This window comes from Malaya genurostris, chromosome 1 (assembly GCF_030247185.1).
Source record: "Malaya genurostris strain Urasoe2022 chromosome 1, Malgen_1.1, whole genome shotgun sequence".
In the NCBI taxonomy this organism is placed as follows: domain Eukaryota; kingdom Metazoa; phylum Arthropoda; class Insecta; order Diptera; family Culicidae; genus Malaya; species Malaya genurostris.
The window spans coordinates 68,688,769-68,702,203 of record NC_080570.1 but is presented as its reverse complement, the minus strand read 5'-3'; the positions used below and the strand labels follow the sequence as shown (position 1 = coordinate 68,702,203).

Sequence of the window (13,435 nt, the reverse complement as noted above, 5' to 3'; positions counted from 1 at the left end):
AGCCAAATTCTCTTGTATTGTCACTTTTTGACTAGTTTGGCCATAAGTACCGTACATAACACTTTTCCCTGCCAGAATACGGAAAATTGATAGTATCAACTGTAACAACTAAACCATGCATTATATTTATACTATAGTTACCATTAAACTGAAGCTGCATGGATTCAACAACGGAACCGTTGAATATTATAGCCAACCATGAAATATTCCTGTTGTGATCTGATTATTATTTCCTCCCAGTTCAAATTACTCGTGTAATGAGCGTTTCCTGTTAGTTAGAGTTAGATGGATGCACCTTGTTTGCACGGATTGTTGGTTCAACTGTATGTTCTGCTGACATGGTCCCGGTGCCATGGTCGGTCCACTTTGTGCATTTCAGTGCAAGTATGTACTGGGAAGGAAGGGAAGGCTAGTTATTTACAATTTGGTTGACTTGGGTACAGGATTTTGGACGAACATTCTGCGGTAGGTGTGTAGTAGGCGTAACACAAAATTTATGACAGTATAGTGCGTTTAACATGAAACCGATCGAGCTGTTCATGTTTATTGTTTATTTGCATATTGTGTTTTACTGTTCGAAAATTGTAACTGTAATGCATTTTGTTGGCAACGCAGGCTGATTCTGTTTGGATGCAATTTTGAAATCGGAAATCAGCTAAAATTATTAGTTTTTTGATAGTATAATGGAACTAAACCTTACAATGCCTGACGATGTAAATTTTAGTTGAACACAAAATCTGCCGGCAATCGCCACGATGCATTACACATTTCATTAGTTTTGAATTAGCTAAAAATTACTCTATATAGTTTCCGTAGCGATGCATGGATAAAGTTCCTTCGTACACTCCGTTGTCTAGTGATCTATAGTTTTTCAAATGCATCATTCTCTCTCTTTCTCTCTCTAGCTCTATGTGATTGTAACTTTGAGCAAGCAGCAGCGTCTAAATTGCCTGCCCCGAACCGGTAGGGTGCGGGGTAAAGCAAAACATGTAAGAAAACAACCCACTAAATTAACTTTCACTTTTCTTTCTTATTGCTCGGCTCGTCTTGCCAACGCTCGGTCATCGTTGTGCCTGGAAATTGCATATAAACAACGGAAATTTAATTAAACATCCAACAAACTGCGCTCATTTTGCGAAATAAATTGTGACTTCGGCGACGATGACAATGGCGACGACGACGACGACGACGACGACGATGATGATGATGATGATGTTCTTGATGTTGATGACGATGATGGGGAACAAATTATGCAATCAACTTCGGATGAAAAAAAATGTCCACAGGTGGAGCTTCCACCCGTCCGGCAAAGGGCTGGAGAGCAGAGCATAAAGCAGCAAGGACACTTGGAATTATCATGGGAGTTTTTCTGCTTTGCTGGTTGCCCTTCTTTTTGTGGTAAGTGCAGATACAAGTTTCGATATCATTTAAAGTTTTAACGAGTAGGATTTCGTTCCAGAGATGGGAGGGAAGGCTTAACATACAGACTTAATGTTTTACAGCTGTTTAGCCATAGTACATAAAGTCATGCTACTGTTACGATGTATTTTGTGACACTTGATTTTTCAGAACGATCATGGCCTCGGTTTTTATTGAAGTTCTGGTCATGTTTTTACGTGGTTGCTTCTTCGCCGAAACCATGATCATACTACACCGAAACCTCCATTTACGAACTAAACGGTAGTTCGTAAAAAAAGTTTACGTTATTTGGAATTCACTTCGTAAAAAAAGTTTTGTGTAATGAATGTGGGAACCGCGCATCATATGACTTAAGTACAAGAAAATGATGTTTGGACTCGTTTTAAAATCAAAGATGGCGGCTTCCGGTTTATTGATATTCCTTTAAAACCCTTACAATATGGGTACTTTTGGAACAGGATAAAAAAGTAGATGTTGAAAAACGATATTTGAGGTGGTACTGAAATCCAAAACAGTGACTTCCGGTTTATTAGTATTTCTTAAAAGTTTTTGCCGTATTCCTTGAACTTGGCATTCCTCGAATGCACTATACCGGAAGTCACCTCATTGAATTTTGAAACGAGCTCAAACATCGTTTATTGGTATCCAATCTGTTCCGGAAATTTATTTGTTTTAAGGGTTTTTAAGGCATATCGAAAAACCAGTGGATGTTATATTGGAACTCGAGACTTCACCAAGCATAGATTTGCGGCAGCTGTTTATTGAATACTTCCTAAAATACCCATATTGTGAAGGTTTTCAAGAAATATCGATAAACCGGAAGTCGCCATCTTGGACTTCAGAATCCAAGAACTCATCAATCCCGTTCCGAAAATATCCATAATGTAAGGGTTTTCTTGGAATATCAATCAACCGTAAGTCGCCATTTTGGATTTCCAAAATACCTCAAACATCATTTTCCGGAATCTACTCTTTAAACCCGTTCCAAAAATACCCATATTGTAGTAGTTTCCATGGAATATAAATGAGTCGGAAATCGATGTATTCCGAAACCTCTTTTTACGAAGCAGGTTCGTAAAAAAAGTTTACGTTATTGGGGATTTGGTTCGTAAAAAGAGGTATCGCATAAAAAGTGTTCGTAAACGGAGGTTTAGGTGTACTTGCATTCGTATTTGACTCGGTTCGTCATTGTTGGATCACTTTTGTCGTGAATACGACTTACTTTATTATTGGGTGCCTTTTCAAAATTTACCCTCTGAGAGGGTGATGAGTTTTTGATCTCGAATATCTATTGTTGTATCTAACGAATCAACATAATTTTTGCTACACGCCATCGGAAATATGATCACAATTTCATGATAAAATTATCAGTTGTGTGACATAATCTCAAATAATTCAAAATTAAATTTTTCTGAAATGTTTGGCATAAACGAGTATCAAAGGGGATAATCCATAAGGCGCGTTTGCCTTGCTCGTATTTTTAGAGCTCATAGCTCAGTGATCTGTGAAAGGATTTATATAATCTAACTACCAATAGAATCGAAATTTTTCAACTTAAACATGTATAGCAAAAGCATTGAAGTATTTCAATAGTACACTATTGAAAAACCTGTCTCATGTGACTCATGTCAACACCAGCCAATCAGAACGCGTTCTGAGCAAGAGAACAAAATATCTGCTGCTGTACAACAAATCGTTCGAGGAAAATGTTCCGAAAAGTGTTGAATATCGTAGTGAGTTCCTCAATTTGATCCTTCTGAATGCTATAAATGAATCCCTACAGCATATTGAAAGTTTCTTTCAAATAAATTATGCAAATCCGAGATGAAATAATCGACATTAAAATTCTGTATGAGGCTATTTTTATAGCCGTTAGGACCGCCCATTAGTGAAAAATCTACAAACGAAATCACATAAAAAGAAAGCTCCTAACAAAAATTGAATCAGTTTGGATTCTATCGCCACTGCGAGCAGATGTGTTTTGTGTCGTTTGCACAGCTAATTTCGCTTTCGACAAGAGCGATTACGTCACAGCTGCCAGTCATTAGCATTGGTGAAAAAACAACGGTGGAGAGCATTACACAAAATCAGCCGTTCTAATGGCTCTACAAGTTTTCTAAAGAACTATTAGGATTTGTTGTTCGCAAATCGAAGGTAATTATCCTCAGTTTGGTGCAAATCAAGAACAGTTTGGTTAGATTTGTGCACTTTTCGCTGTTTGAAATTCACAGTAATCGAGATCAAGTAAAGCCTTCTTTGTTTTTGCGAAAAATGTGAAAAAGGGGAATGCTTGTATAATTCGTACAATTGGTCAACTAATTGATATTCGGAAGTGTTAAGAAACATGTCAGTTGTTTTCGTGTTCACGACATCCAGTTATGTCTCTGACATTACCCACCCGCCTTTTTAATATGGAAGTACTTCTCCATCTAAAACGTTCATGGAATAAAAGTCTTCGGGTTTACCAACGGAACCGATGAAATTCTTGATGAGTTTCTTTTTTTTTGGTACAACTCGTGGTATCACATTCAATTCATTGGATCATTTTATGAATTTTGAAGAAGAATTTGTTTATTCAAAAACTTGAATGATCTACGCCATATCCAAAAACTATCTGGAGTGCAGACCTTAAGATCTACCAGAATAACAAAATACACTAACGAATTCAACCTTCACGTTCCATATTCGGGTATGTAGCTCCATGACAATGAGCAGCATAGAAAAATTATACATAAGCTGCGGATTGCTCGTGCAGATCTTAAGACATGTTTTCACTTAAGTTCTTGGTTGACTAAGAACATACTCGAAACAGATAAAAGAGTATTGTGTAACAATATGAACAGCAACCAAAAAATAGACATTAGCCGTTGTAGTTCTTGCTGTGTCACAGTGTACCCTCTAAGGACAATAACCCAGATAGTTCTTGGATCTTGGAATATCTCTTAGGGTTTTCTGTTGTTGCAGAATATACACAGATGATCCTAGATGCTTTTGTGTGAATTGAAAAAAAAAAACATTTTTTACGAAACATTTAAAATGTCACGGTTTAATTTATGAATTCCTAATTCTGCGCGTAAATTGAGGCGTTAGCGTACGAGTAAACCTAGAAATATGCAGTTCTGTGGTGGTGTAAGTATAGTTACTAAGTATTCACCTTCTCTTTCTATCGTGAACCACGCGGATCTTTTATAGGAGGCGTTTCCTCTCAATTATTCGCCGCCAGTTTTGGGAGCAGCGATGGGTTCACCGGCCATCGGTTAACTTGATCGATCCATCTTGCTCACTGCGCGCCTTCTCTTTTTGTACTGGTCGAATCACCCAAGTTGTCCTTCGACATTCTAGGTTCATGCCCATGCCCGGGCCATCGTAACCGTCCGGTCATTTGTTCGTCCCGGCAGCTGATTTAGCTCAAGGTTCCTTCGCTTTCTCCGCGTACCATACTGCATCCGTTAACCGACAAATATTGCTCGCAACACTTTCCGTTCGGAAACACTCAGTGGACGTTGATCCTCCACCAACATTTCCAAAGACTAGTGCCAATAGAGAAAAACTGGTCTAGTTGGAGTTTTTTTATATAGTTAACTTCGGTCGACGGCGAGATTCGCTCGATCAAAGCATACTACGAAGCCCTGGGTTCAGTTTTGGGTCTAATGTACGTTTCCTGTATCATCTCAAAGCTATGTATTTTAATGTCAATGTTATCGGTCAAACCAAGTTGCTGAACTGATTCTTCGAAAATTTTGCCACTCGTGTCTATTATCGCTCTTTCTACATGCTTTTAAACTATAGTTGCATACTTTTCTTTACGTTTCGTCTTAGACTCGTCAGTGCAGAGCAGTTCAAATTGAACTGCTTATTGCAAACTTAAACAGTTCAACTTGAACCGCTAAGCAGACGTAAAGTTAATGCTATTTGCAAAACACTTATATATTTGGTACCGAAGTACCACGTCTTTCCTGACGTGCCGAACGAAAACGTTGTTTTCGGCTTATTCTGGCCGATGCAGGTATGGTCATTTAGGGGTTAGCCTATGTTTGTGCTTAGGGCACATAACCGTTTTTACTTTTCTTTACGTTTCGTCTTAGACTCGTCAGTGCAGAGCAGTTCAAATTGAACTGCTTATTGCAAACTTAAACAGTTCAACTTGAACCGCTAAGCAGACGTAAAGTTAATGCTATTTGCAAAACACTTATATATTTGGTACCGAAGTACCACGTCTTTCCTGACGTGCCGAACGAAAACGTTGTTTTCGGCTTATTCTGGCCGATGCATAGTTTTTTTTGTTTTTGTAATAAAATTTTTATTCTGGCCTTTTTGCGTAAAAGCTTTACGTGGCCGATTGGCCTACATTTTTGTTACTAAAAAATTTTTTTTTGCTATTGGATCTCGTTGTCACCCATTTTCTAGGCGGAGATGAGTTTCCATTTCTATCCGACGAGGATCGGGGATCACTTCGTCCGCGGTTTATCTCATCATCCATTGCTTCATCGTCGGTGTTATGTGTGATTTCCGTTTTATTTTCGTTGTCCTTGTTGATCGTAGTCTTAGGCTCGTTGAGAGTTGCTGTAGATGCGCCTTGTTGTACATTGGTTGCAGTTGCTGGTTGGTTGGATGGTAAGCTGTTAACTGCAGCTGGTGTACTTTGTTCTATAGGGGATACTGATGGTTTCGTTGAAGGGGATGCTTCATTGTTGTTGGTGGCTGTTACAGGTGTACTGGGGTTGCTTGGGGTTGATGTGAAGGAAGCACCGTTGTCCTTTGATGTGGTTGTCTCCTCGTCCAGTTTATCACATGGCTTACCGTAGTGAACAGCTTTTTGGCAATATTGACATGTGGCCATCTGATTGTCATAGGTAACAAGTGATTTGCACGGTATTCTTGTATCCTGACCGAATGTCACATAAGAAGGTATAGGCAATCCTCAAGCGCATGCGTAACAAACGTACGCCATTTAGAATACCGGGGAAAAAGTCCTTCCACTTTTCTTTTTCGATAGAGAGAATCTCTCCGTATTGGGACATAGTTTTGCGAATATAAGGATCGATGACGCTTAAGGGAAGATCATGCACACGTACTTCTATAGCACTATCTTCCATATATACTGGAATGTTGTACTTAATGTTCTCGTGCTCCACATAGTGCACACTGTTATTGTCTTTTGCGAATTGAATTGCATACAACTCTTTATAAAACTGGATGTAAACAACATTATTCGTCTTATTGCCTTGAAGTAAATGGACACGTTTAATGTGCATCTGTTCCTTAAGCAAACCTTCAAGTTCTCGTATCGAAGGTCGAATTTTGCACTGTCTGAAGTCAACAATAATTGTATTCTTTTATGTCGCCGGTAGCTTTTGTTCGTTTGGTTCACTCATTTCGATGTCGTTCTATTGTTCACTACACAATACTGTACTCGGATTCTTCCGTCCCGAACGTAAGATGCCCATTCTGGCACATATCGGATTGAGGCACATAGCCTCTGCGCGAACGGTTCATCTTTTCGTAGTAATTTCTTGTGTCATGTCTGCAAGGTATTGAGCTCAATCTGTTTTGTGTTTGTTTGTATCGTTCCTTATTTGCCCTCGTCCGGAATTACAGCATGCTCGTACATGCTACTAAGTGGACAGTATACGTTAATGTACAGTAACATAAAAAATCGGTGTTCCAAACCATTTTAGTATGCCCTATTGGACTGCCAGGAGTTCCAAGTTTCCAATCGCATTCCTCATAAGTTTCGTACCGGTTGCTATTGAATTTTACCCGGATCGGACTTCCGGTTCGGGAGTAACGGGATAAAATGTACAAAAAATGACGAAAAAGTGAATTCGTTTTTCTCAGAGACCCCTCATCCGATTTTCTTCAATTAAGATTCAAACTAAAGGGCTTATAGGTAGATGGTCTTTTAGCCTCAAGGCTTGCTATTGAATTTCATTTGAATCCGACTTCCGATTTCGGAGTTATAGGGTGATATGTGAAAACTAAGGAAAAAATGTGAACTTGATATTCTCGGAAATGGCTCAACCGATTTTCACAAAAAAAGACTCGAACTAAAGGTATTAAAGTGATTCAAAAAATTCTAGAACATACAGATTCGACTTTCGGTTTCGGAAGTAGAGCGCGAAGAGTGGAAATTTTTCAATCGCATAAGAATTTTTCCACAAACGATAGCAAAAACATGTATAAATTCCATAAAACTGACTGATAAATTTTACTGGTTTGCAGAACTTTAAACTTAATTCGGCATTTAAACTTAATTCGGCAGTATTGGTCTCCCATTACCAGTTCCAGAGCACCGAAAGTGGTGAAGAACAGCTCCAAAAGTGAAACTCACTTCGATTTCTCAGCAATGCTTGAGTCGATTCTCAAAAATCTTGATTTAAATTAAAACTCATTGTCTCAAATACTACTGGGAAATTTCATCCGGATCTGACTTCCGGTTCCGCAATTACAGGGTGATGCATGTCAAAGCTTTCGAATCGCCATTTCAAACCGTAGCATAGCATTTTACATAGAATTCTGCTGAAGAATATTATTTGAATCAAACGATTAACTGCTATTCATTATAAAATAAGTTGTTATTTTTATACATTTTGTTGATAATTTCATACACTATTTCGAATTTGTTTGTATCATTACACCATTTATTCATTCATTCATTCAGAGAAAAATTGTGTACCACCACCTAAAGCGACGAAGTGAAAGGGGGAAAATTCTTTTTAAACAAGGTTCAACACTAAAACTCAATAGCGTTTTATGGGACTATCAGACCATTCATATAAATCGTGAATCGTTCGAGAAAATCGGTTCAGTCATCTCCAAAAAAAAAATCAAGGGCACTTAGCGAGATGAGTAGATGGTATATGATACTCGGTTCAACAGTCGGTTTTCACAGTGATTGCATAGTCTTTTTATATGAGAAAGGTAAAAACTAACTGTTGAGGGTTGTAGCCTTGTTAAGTTTTTTTAAGAATGCTAAGCGAATTCATTCGAATGTTAGTTGGAAAATGTTCTCATAATAGTCGATTGAAATAGATGAAGTTTCAATTTCAATGCAGCCACGATGTACAATAAATCCATTCCTGGTAATAATTTGTTTTATCAGATACATTCGAAAATAAACCAGAACTTAAATCTTGTTGTTAAACAGTAAAAAAAACATGATTCTTAAAATAAATATTCAAATCAGAAGGACTTTGTTCATATTTAATTGTTTTAAGGAAATGTAAATGTTTGAAGATGTTTTCCTGAAAAGATTTTCTTAACATTATTATCATCAGAAATCAGGACCATACAGGAAACTAACGAATGCAGTGTTATGACAGATTTTTCGGATCTATTATCCTTCTATCCTACTCAAATGAAAATAAATTCAGTTACCATCTATTTTCGTAGAATCAACAAGTTCTACTCTCTCTCTCTCTGCGCTGACGGCCACCAACAGGATTTATGATCAAACCTTCTCGTTCGTGATGCGGGAGGTTTTTTTTCTCTCTTTTTCTCGTTTGCTTTTAACTTATGACTCGGAAGCAACACAATGCCTTCCAATCAATCTGGGCTGAGAACCATTTCTACTTGCCAGCTCGATCGCACCTTTCGCATGTACATATTTCCCGTGTTCACTTAACAAGGTGTGATGGCGAGACTGTTTGATTGAATCTTTTCATTAATGTGGAAAAATGTTCTATTGATGTTAGTTTTGGGCCTATCCAATCAAGGCGGCATCAATCATTCGCGCTAATTGATTTTCCATTAACTTATTTCAGGTAATTGCCGAGCAAGGCGATGGCGTTGCATGTGGGGAAGGTTAGAGAGTGGAGCACAGTCAGCAGATGATTACTCCTAATAGATAAAAGCTAGAGGTGGTAGGTTTGAGTTTTTGTTCCAAAACGGAACTCGATGCACACCTGGGAAATTTAAATTTGAAACAATCCGACCTGAAGCACCGACAAGTTCAAAATTAATGCACCATTCAATTTCAAAAAAAAAATACGAGATAAATAGCAATTCAAAATTGACTGTTCAGTGAAAGCTATTTCCGCTGAACAAAGACAAAGTTTTAAGCAGGTGTAAACTCCACCTGCAATTGCTAGTCTGGCCTGACTACAAACTTATAATCTATGTAGGAAATCGAGCGCACCTCGGTTGGGTCCTTCAAATTGAATTATTTAGGTGCTATGAGGCAAGGATTTCTGTTACTGATATGAATAGACAATATCTATTAGCATATGTGTTTCTCCATTAGTAGAGACACTTGAAACCGCTTCAGTTGTAACAAGACCATTCGATCTGGAATGCGGAGGTGGAGTTTTCATCGTATCGATATTAGTTTTCCATTGGGATCCATCCGGCTTCGATAAGTTGTTTGTCAGTGCGTTGATATTTCGATATCACTACAAAACTCTCTAACTACAAGATGGAAAAGCGCCGCCGTTGAAGGCAATGACAAACTTTTAAGACTGTAAACTTTCCTTGTGCCTCCCGAAATGCTCTATTTCAGTAGTTTAAATTGTTTTATATCGATACTGTAGTTGATAATTTGCAGTCTTTTCAATTGATCAACTCTCCAAAAATAGGAATCAAAAACTGATGACTGCAAATTAGTTTTCAGTTCGGGTCATGAAAGGTAAAAGTTGTTAGTGAAAATTATTTCTCAAACACTCTTTTCCGAATCGTTACATAAAGCTCTGCTAAATATATGTAATGAACACATATTATGGTATCTCAATAAGCTTTCTATGTAGCTCGATGTTATTAATTATTAATTGAGTTCGAATAGCTTTCGGATATTCTTGTGTTATTAACAACAACAAACTTTGAAATCCATACGTAAACTGTAAGTTTTTAGCTTGAATCCTTGAAACCGTATTGTGCAACCCGGCAAAACACATTACAAACACGAAATGCATTCTGATTATTCTATGGTGTTAAATTTGAAATCAAAACATACACTGTAATAGCACTGTGAAAATATCGTTACAACATGTTTCAATATTTTAGCAAGTTTAAAACTGAACAAATTAACTCGAAGAAAACCAATTTTGAAGCAAATTTTTAACCAATTCTATATTTATACTCTAAAACTTCTAATTTGAATCACGAAGAAAAATACCGAAGTGCTAAATTGTTATAACAGTTTTTGATTTATCATAGCAAAACATATAATCATTGGCCAGGTCTGTTAGATTTATCAACTTTGTTTTAACGCGAATAATTCTTATGTTAGTATAAAATGTTTGCATGCCGATTGATAGATCAGGAATATTGTAGTGTCAATCAATCCAGGGAGCTATATAACATTTTCGAAAAAAAACTAGTTTAACATAACAAATTATCACGCGTCTCCATAGAAATTAAAATTATATTTACCAGTATTATATGTCACACAAAAACCTTTTTTAATTCTCCTAGTGATGTAATGATGTCTCTTTCATATTGAGTATATATTCAAAAATATCAATAGATGATTCTTTCAAGCATTTTTTGTTCAATCTTGAATAAATCAAGAAACTTTCTCCGGATATGAACTAACATAAACTTTTCAATTTGTAAAGAGTTGTGTCAAGTTAATAAGAATTCTTTCTTATTTTGCATCGTCGCGTTAAATGACTGTTTGAAATTTTAAACACACTTTACCGTATAGTTACTAAATCGGAAGTCGGACCCGGATCAAATTCAACAGCAACCTACGAGACTATAGGACCCTCCATTTGAGCCTAAGCTTGCAAAGTACGATCAAATCATCTTTGAGAAAATTGAGTGAGTTTTAGATTTTAGAGTTTTTGACCGTTATTTATAACCGATATGGCTGGGACTAAAAACCGATATAATCGAAATCGGTTTGTTTAATATGCTACAAATATAGCCTACAAATTAAATCAGTTTTGAGCCAAACCTGGAAGAATTTTTTACCTTTTTTTGCGTCGTCACTCTGAATAGAAAACTTTGGGACTATGAAATTTTTGTAGTGAATACGATTTACTTTACTATGGGGCGCCTTTTCAAAATTTACCCTCTGAGAGAGTGATAAGTTTTTGATCGTGAACATCTCTTGTTGTATCTAACGAATCAACATAATTTTTGCTACACGCCATCGGAAATATGATCACAATTTTATGATAAAATTTTCAGTTTTGTGACATAATCTCAAATAATTCAAAATTAAACATTCTGAAATGTTTGGTATAAACGAGTATCGAAGAGGATAATTCATAAGGCGCGTTTTCCTTGCTCGTATTTTTGAAGCTCATAGCTCAGTGATATGTGGAAGGATTTATATAATCTAACTACCAATAGAAATTTTTCAACTTAAACGTGTATAGCAAAAGCATTGAAGTATTTCAATAGTACACTATTGGAAAACCTGTCTAATTTGACCCATATCAACATCAGCCAATCAGAACGCGTTCTGAGGAAGAGAACAAAATATCTGCTGCTGTACAACAAATCGTTCGAGGAAAATGTTCCGAACAGTGTTTAATATCGTAGTGAGTTCCACAATTTGGTCCTTCTGAAAGGCAGGAATGAATCCCGTACAGCACCCTGATAGTTTCTTTCAATGAAATGCAAATCCGAAATGAAATAATCGACATTAAAATTCTGTATGCGGCTATTTTTATAGCCGTTAGGACCGCCCATTAGTGAAAAAGCTACAAACGAAATCACATAAAAAGAAACCTCTTAACAAAAATTGAATCAGTTTGGATTCTATCACCACTGCGAGAAGATATGTTTTGAGTCGTCTGCACAGCTAGTTTCGCTTCCGACAAGAGCGATTACGTCACAGCTGCCAGTCATTAGCATTGGTGAAAAAACAACGGCGGAGGGCATTACACAAAATCAGCCGTTCTAATGGCTCTACAAGTTTTCTAAAGAACTATTAGGATTTGTTGTTCGCAAATCGAAGGTAAATATCCTCAGTTTAGTGCAAATCTAGAACAACTTGATTAGATTTGTGCACTTTTCGCTGTGTGAAATTCACAGTAATCGAGATCAAGTGAAGGCTTCTTTGTTTTTGCGAAAAATGTGAAAAAGGGGTGTGCTTGCATAATTCATACAATTGATCAACTAATTGATATTCGGAAGTGTTAAGGAACATGTCAGTTGTTTTCGTATTCACGACATCCAGTTATGTCTCTGACATTACCCACCAGCCTTTTTTTAAAATTCTGATCATTATATTTCGATATAAAGTAACAGAAAAACTCATTTTTTCAATTAATGAACTTCATCATGAGTCTTGCAAATGAAAATAAAACATCATAACTGATTTTGTTATTATATGGTTATCATATGTTAGAACTTCCAACTCTTTTCATTTGTTAAATATCTCAAAATAACACAAATTGATATACATATCAACTGTTGATATACTTGTGTTATGATTTTGTTATGTGCCGATCAGATGCACTATTCGATATGTTTAATATACTTGATAATTATAGAACGAAAATTATCAGTACTTGCAGTAAAAGGATGTTCTAAGTAGCTTCAATTTCCAAGATGGCGACTTCCGGCTCATCGATATTTGTTACAAACCATCAGAATATGGATATTTTCGAAACGGGTTTGTCAAGTAGATGGCGGGAAACGATGTTTAAGGTGGTTCTAAATTCTAAGATAGCGACTTCCGGTTCATGGATATTCCTTTGAAACCCTTACAATATGGGTATTTTCGGAACGGGTTTGATTAGTAGTAGGGAGACGATGTTTGAGGTCGTTCCGAAATCCAAAATGACAAACATCTACTCATCAAACCCGTTATTGTAGGGGTTTTGAATATTGTAAGGAGTTTTGAGGAATACCAATATATCGGTAGTCGTCATCTTGGAATTTAGAACCACTTCAAACATCGTTTTTCGACATTTACTCAACAAACCCGTTCCGAAAAAACCTGTACTGTGAGGATTTTCAAGGAATATCAATAAACAGGAAGTCGCCATCTTGGAATTCAAATAGGGTTTTTGTGGAAAATCAATGAACCGTGAAATTCAAACCACCTCAAACATCGTTTTCCGAC

At 36.8% G+C, this 13,435-nt stretch overlaps 1 protein-coding gene across 5 annotated transcripts in view; it reads left to right on the top strand.

The window, feature by feature from the left end:
- The window catches only part of LOC131440365 (probable serine/threonine-protein kinase ndrD), a 491,144-nt gene that overhangs the window by 454,734 nt on the left and 22,975 nt on the right, over positions 1-13,435 (top strand). For 4 of the 5 annotated variants that reach the window (XM_058611618.1, XM_058611617.1, XM_058611620.1 and 1 more), the window contains one exon: positions 1,287-1,398. In XM_058611618.1, coding sequence (XP_058467601.1) covers positions 1,287-1,398 — 112 coding nt within the window. Of the gene's footprint in view, positions 1-905; positions 964-1,286; positions 1,399-13,435 lie in introns of all 5 variants that reach the window. The other variant, XR_009231378.1, reaches the window with a different exon arrangement.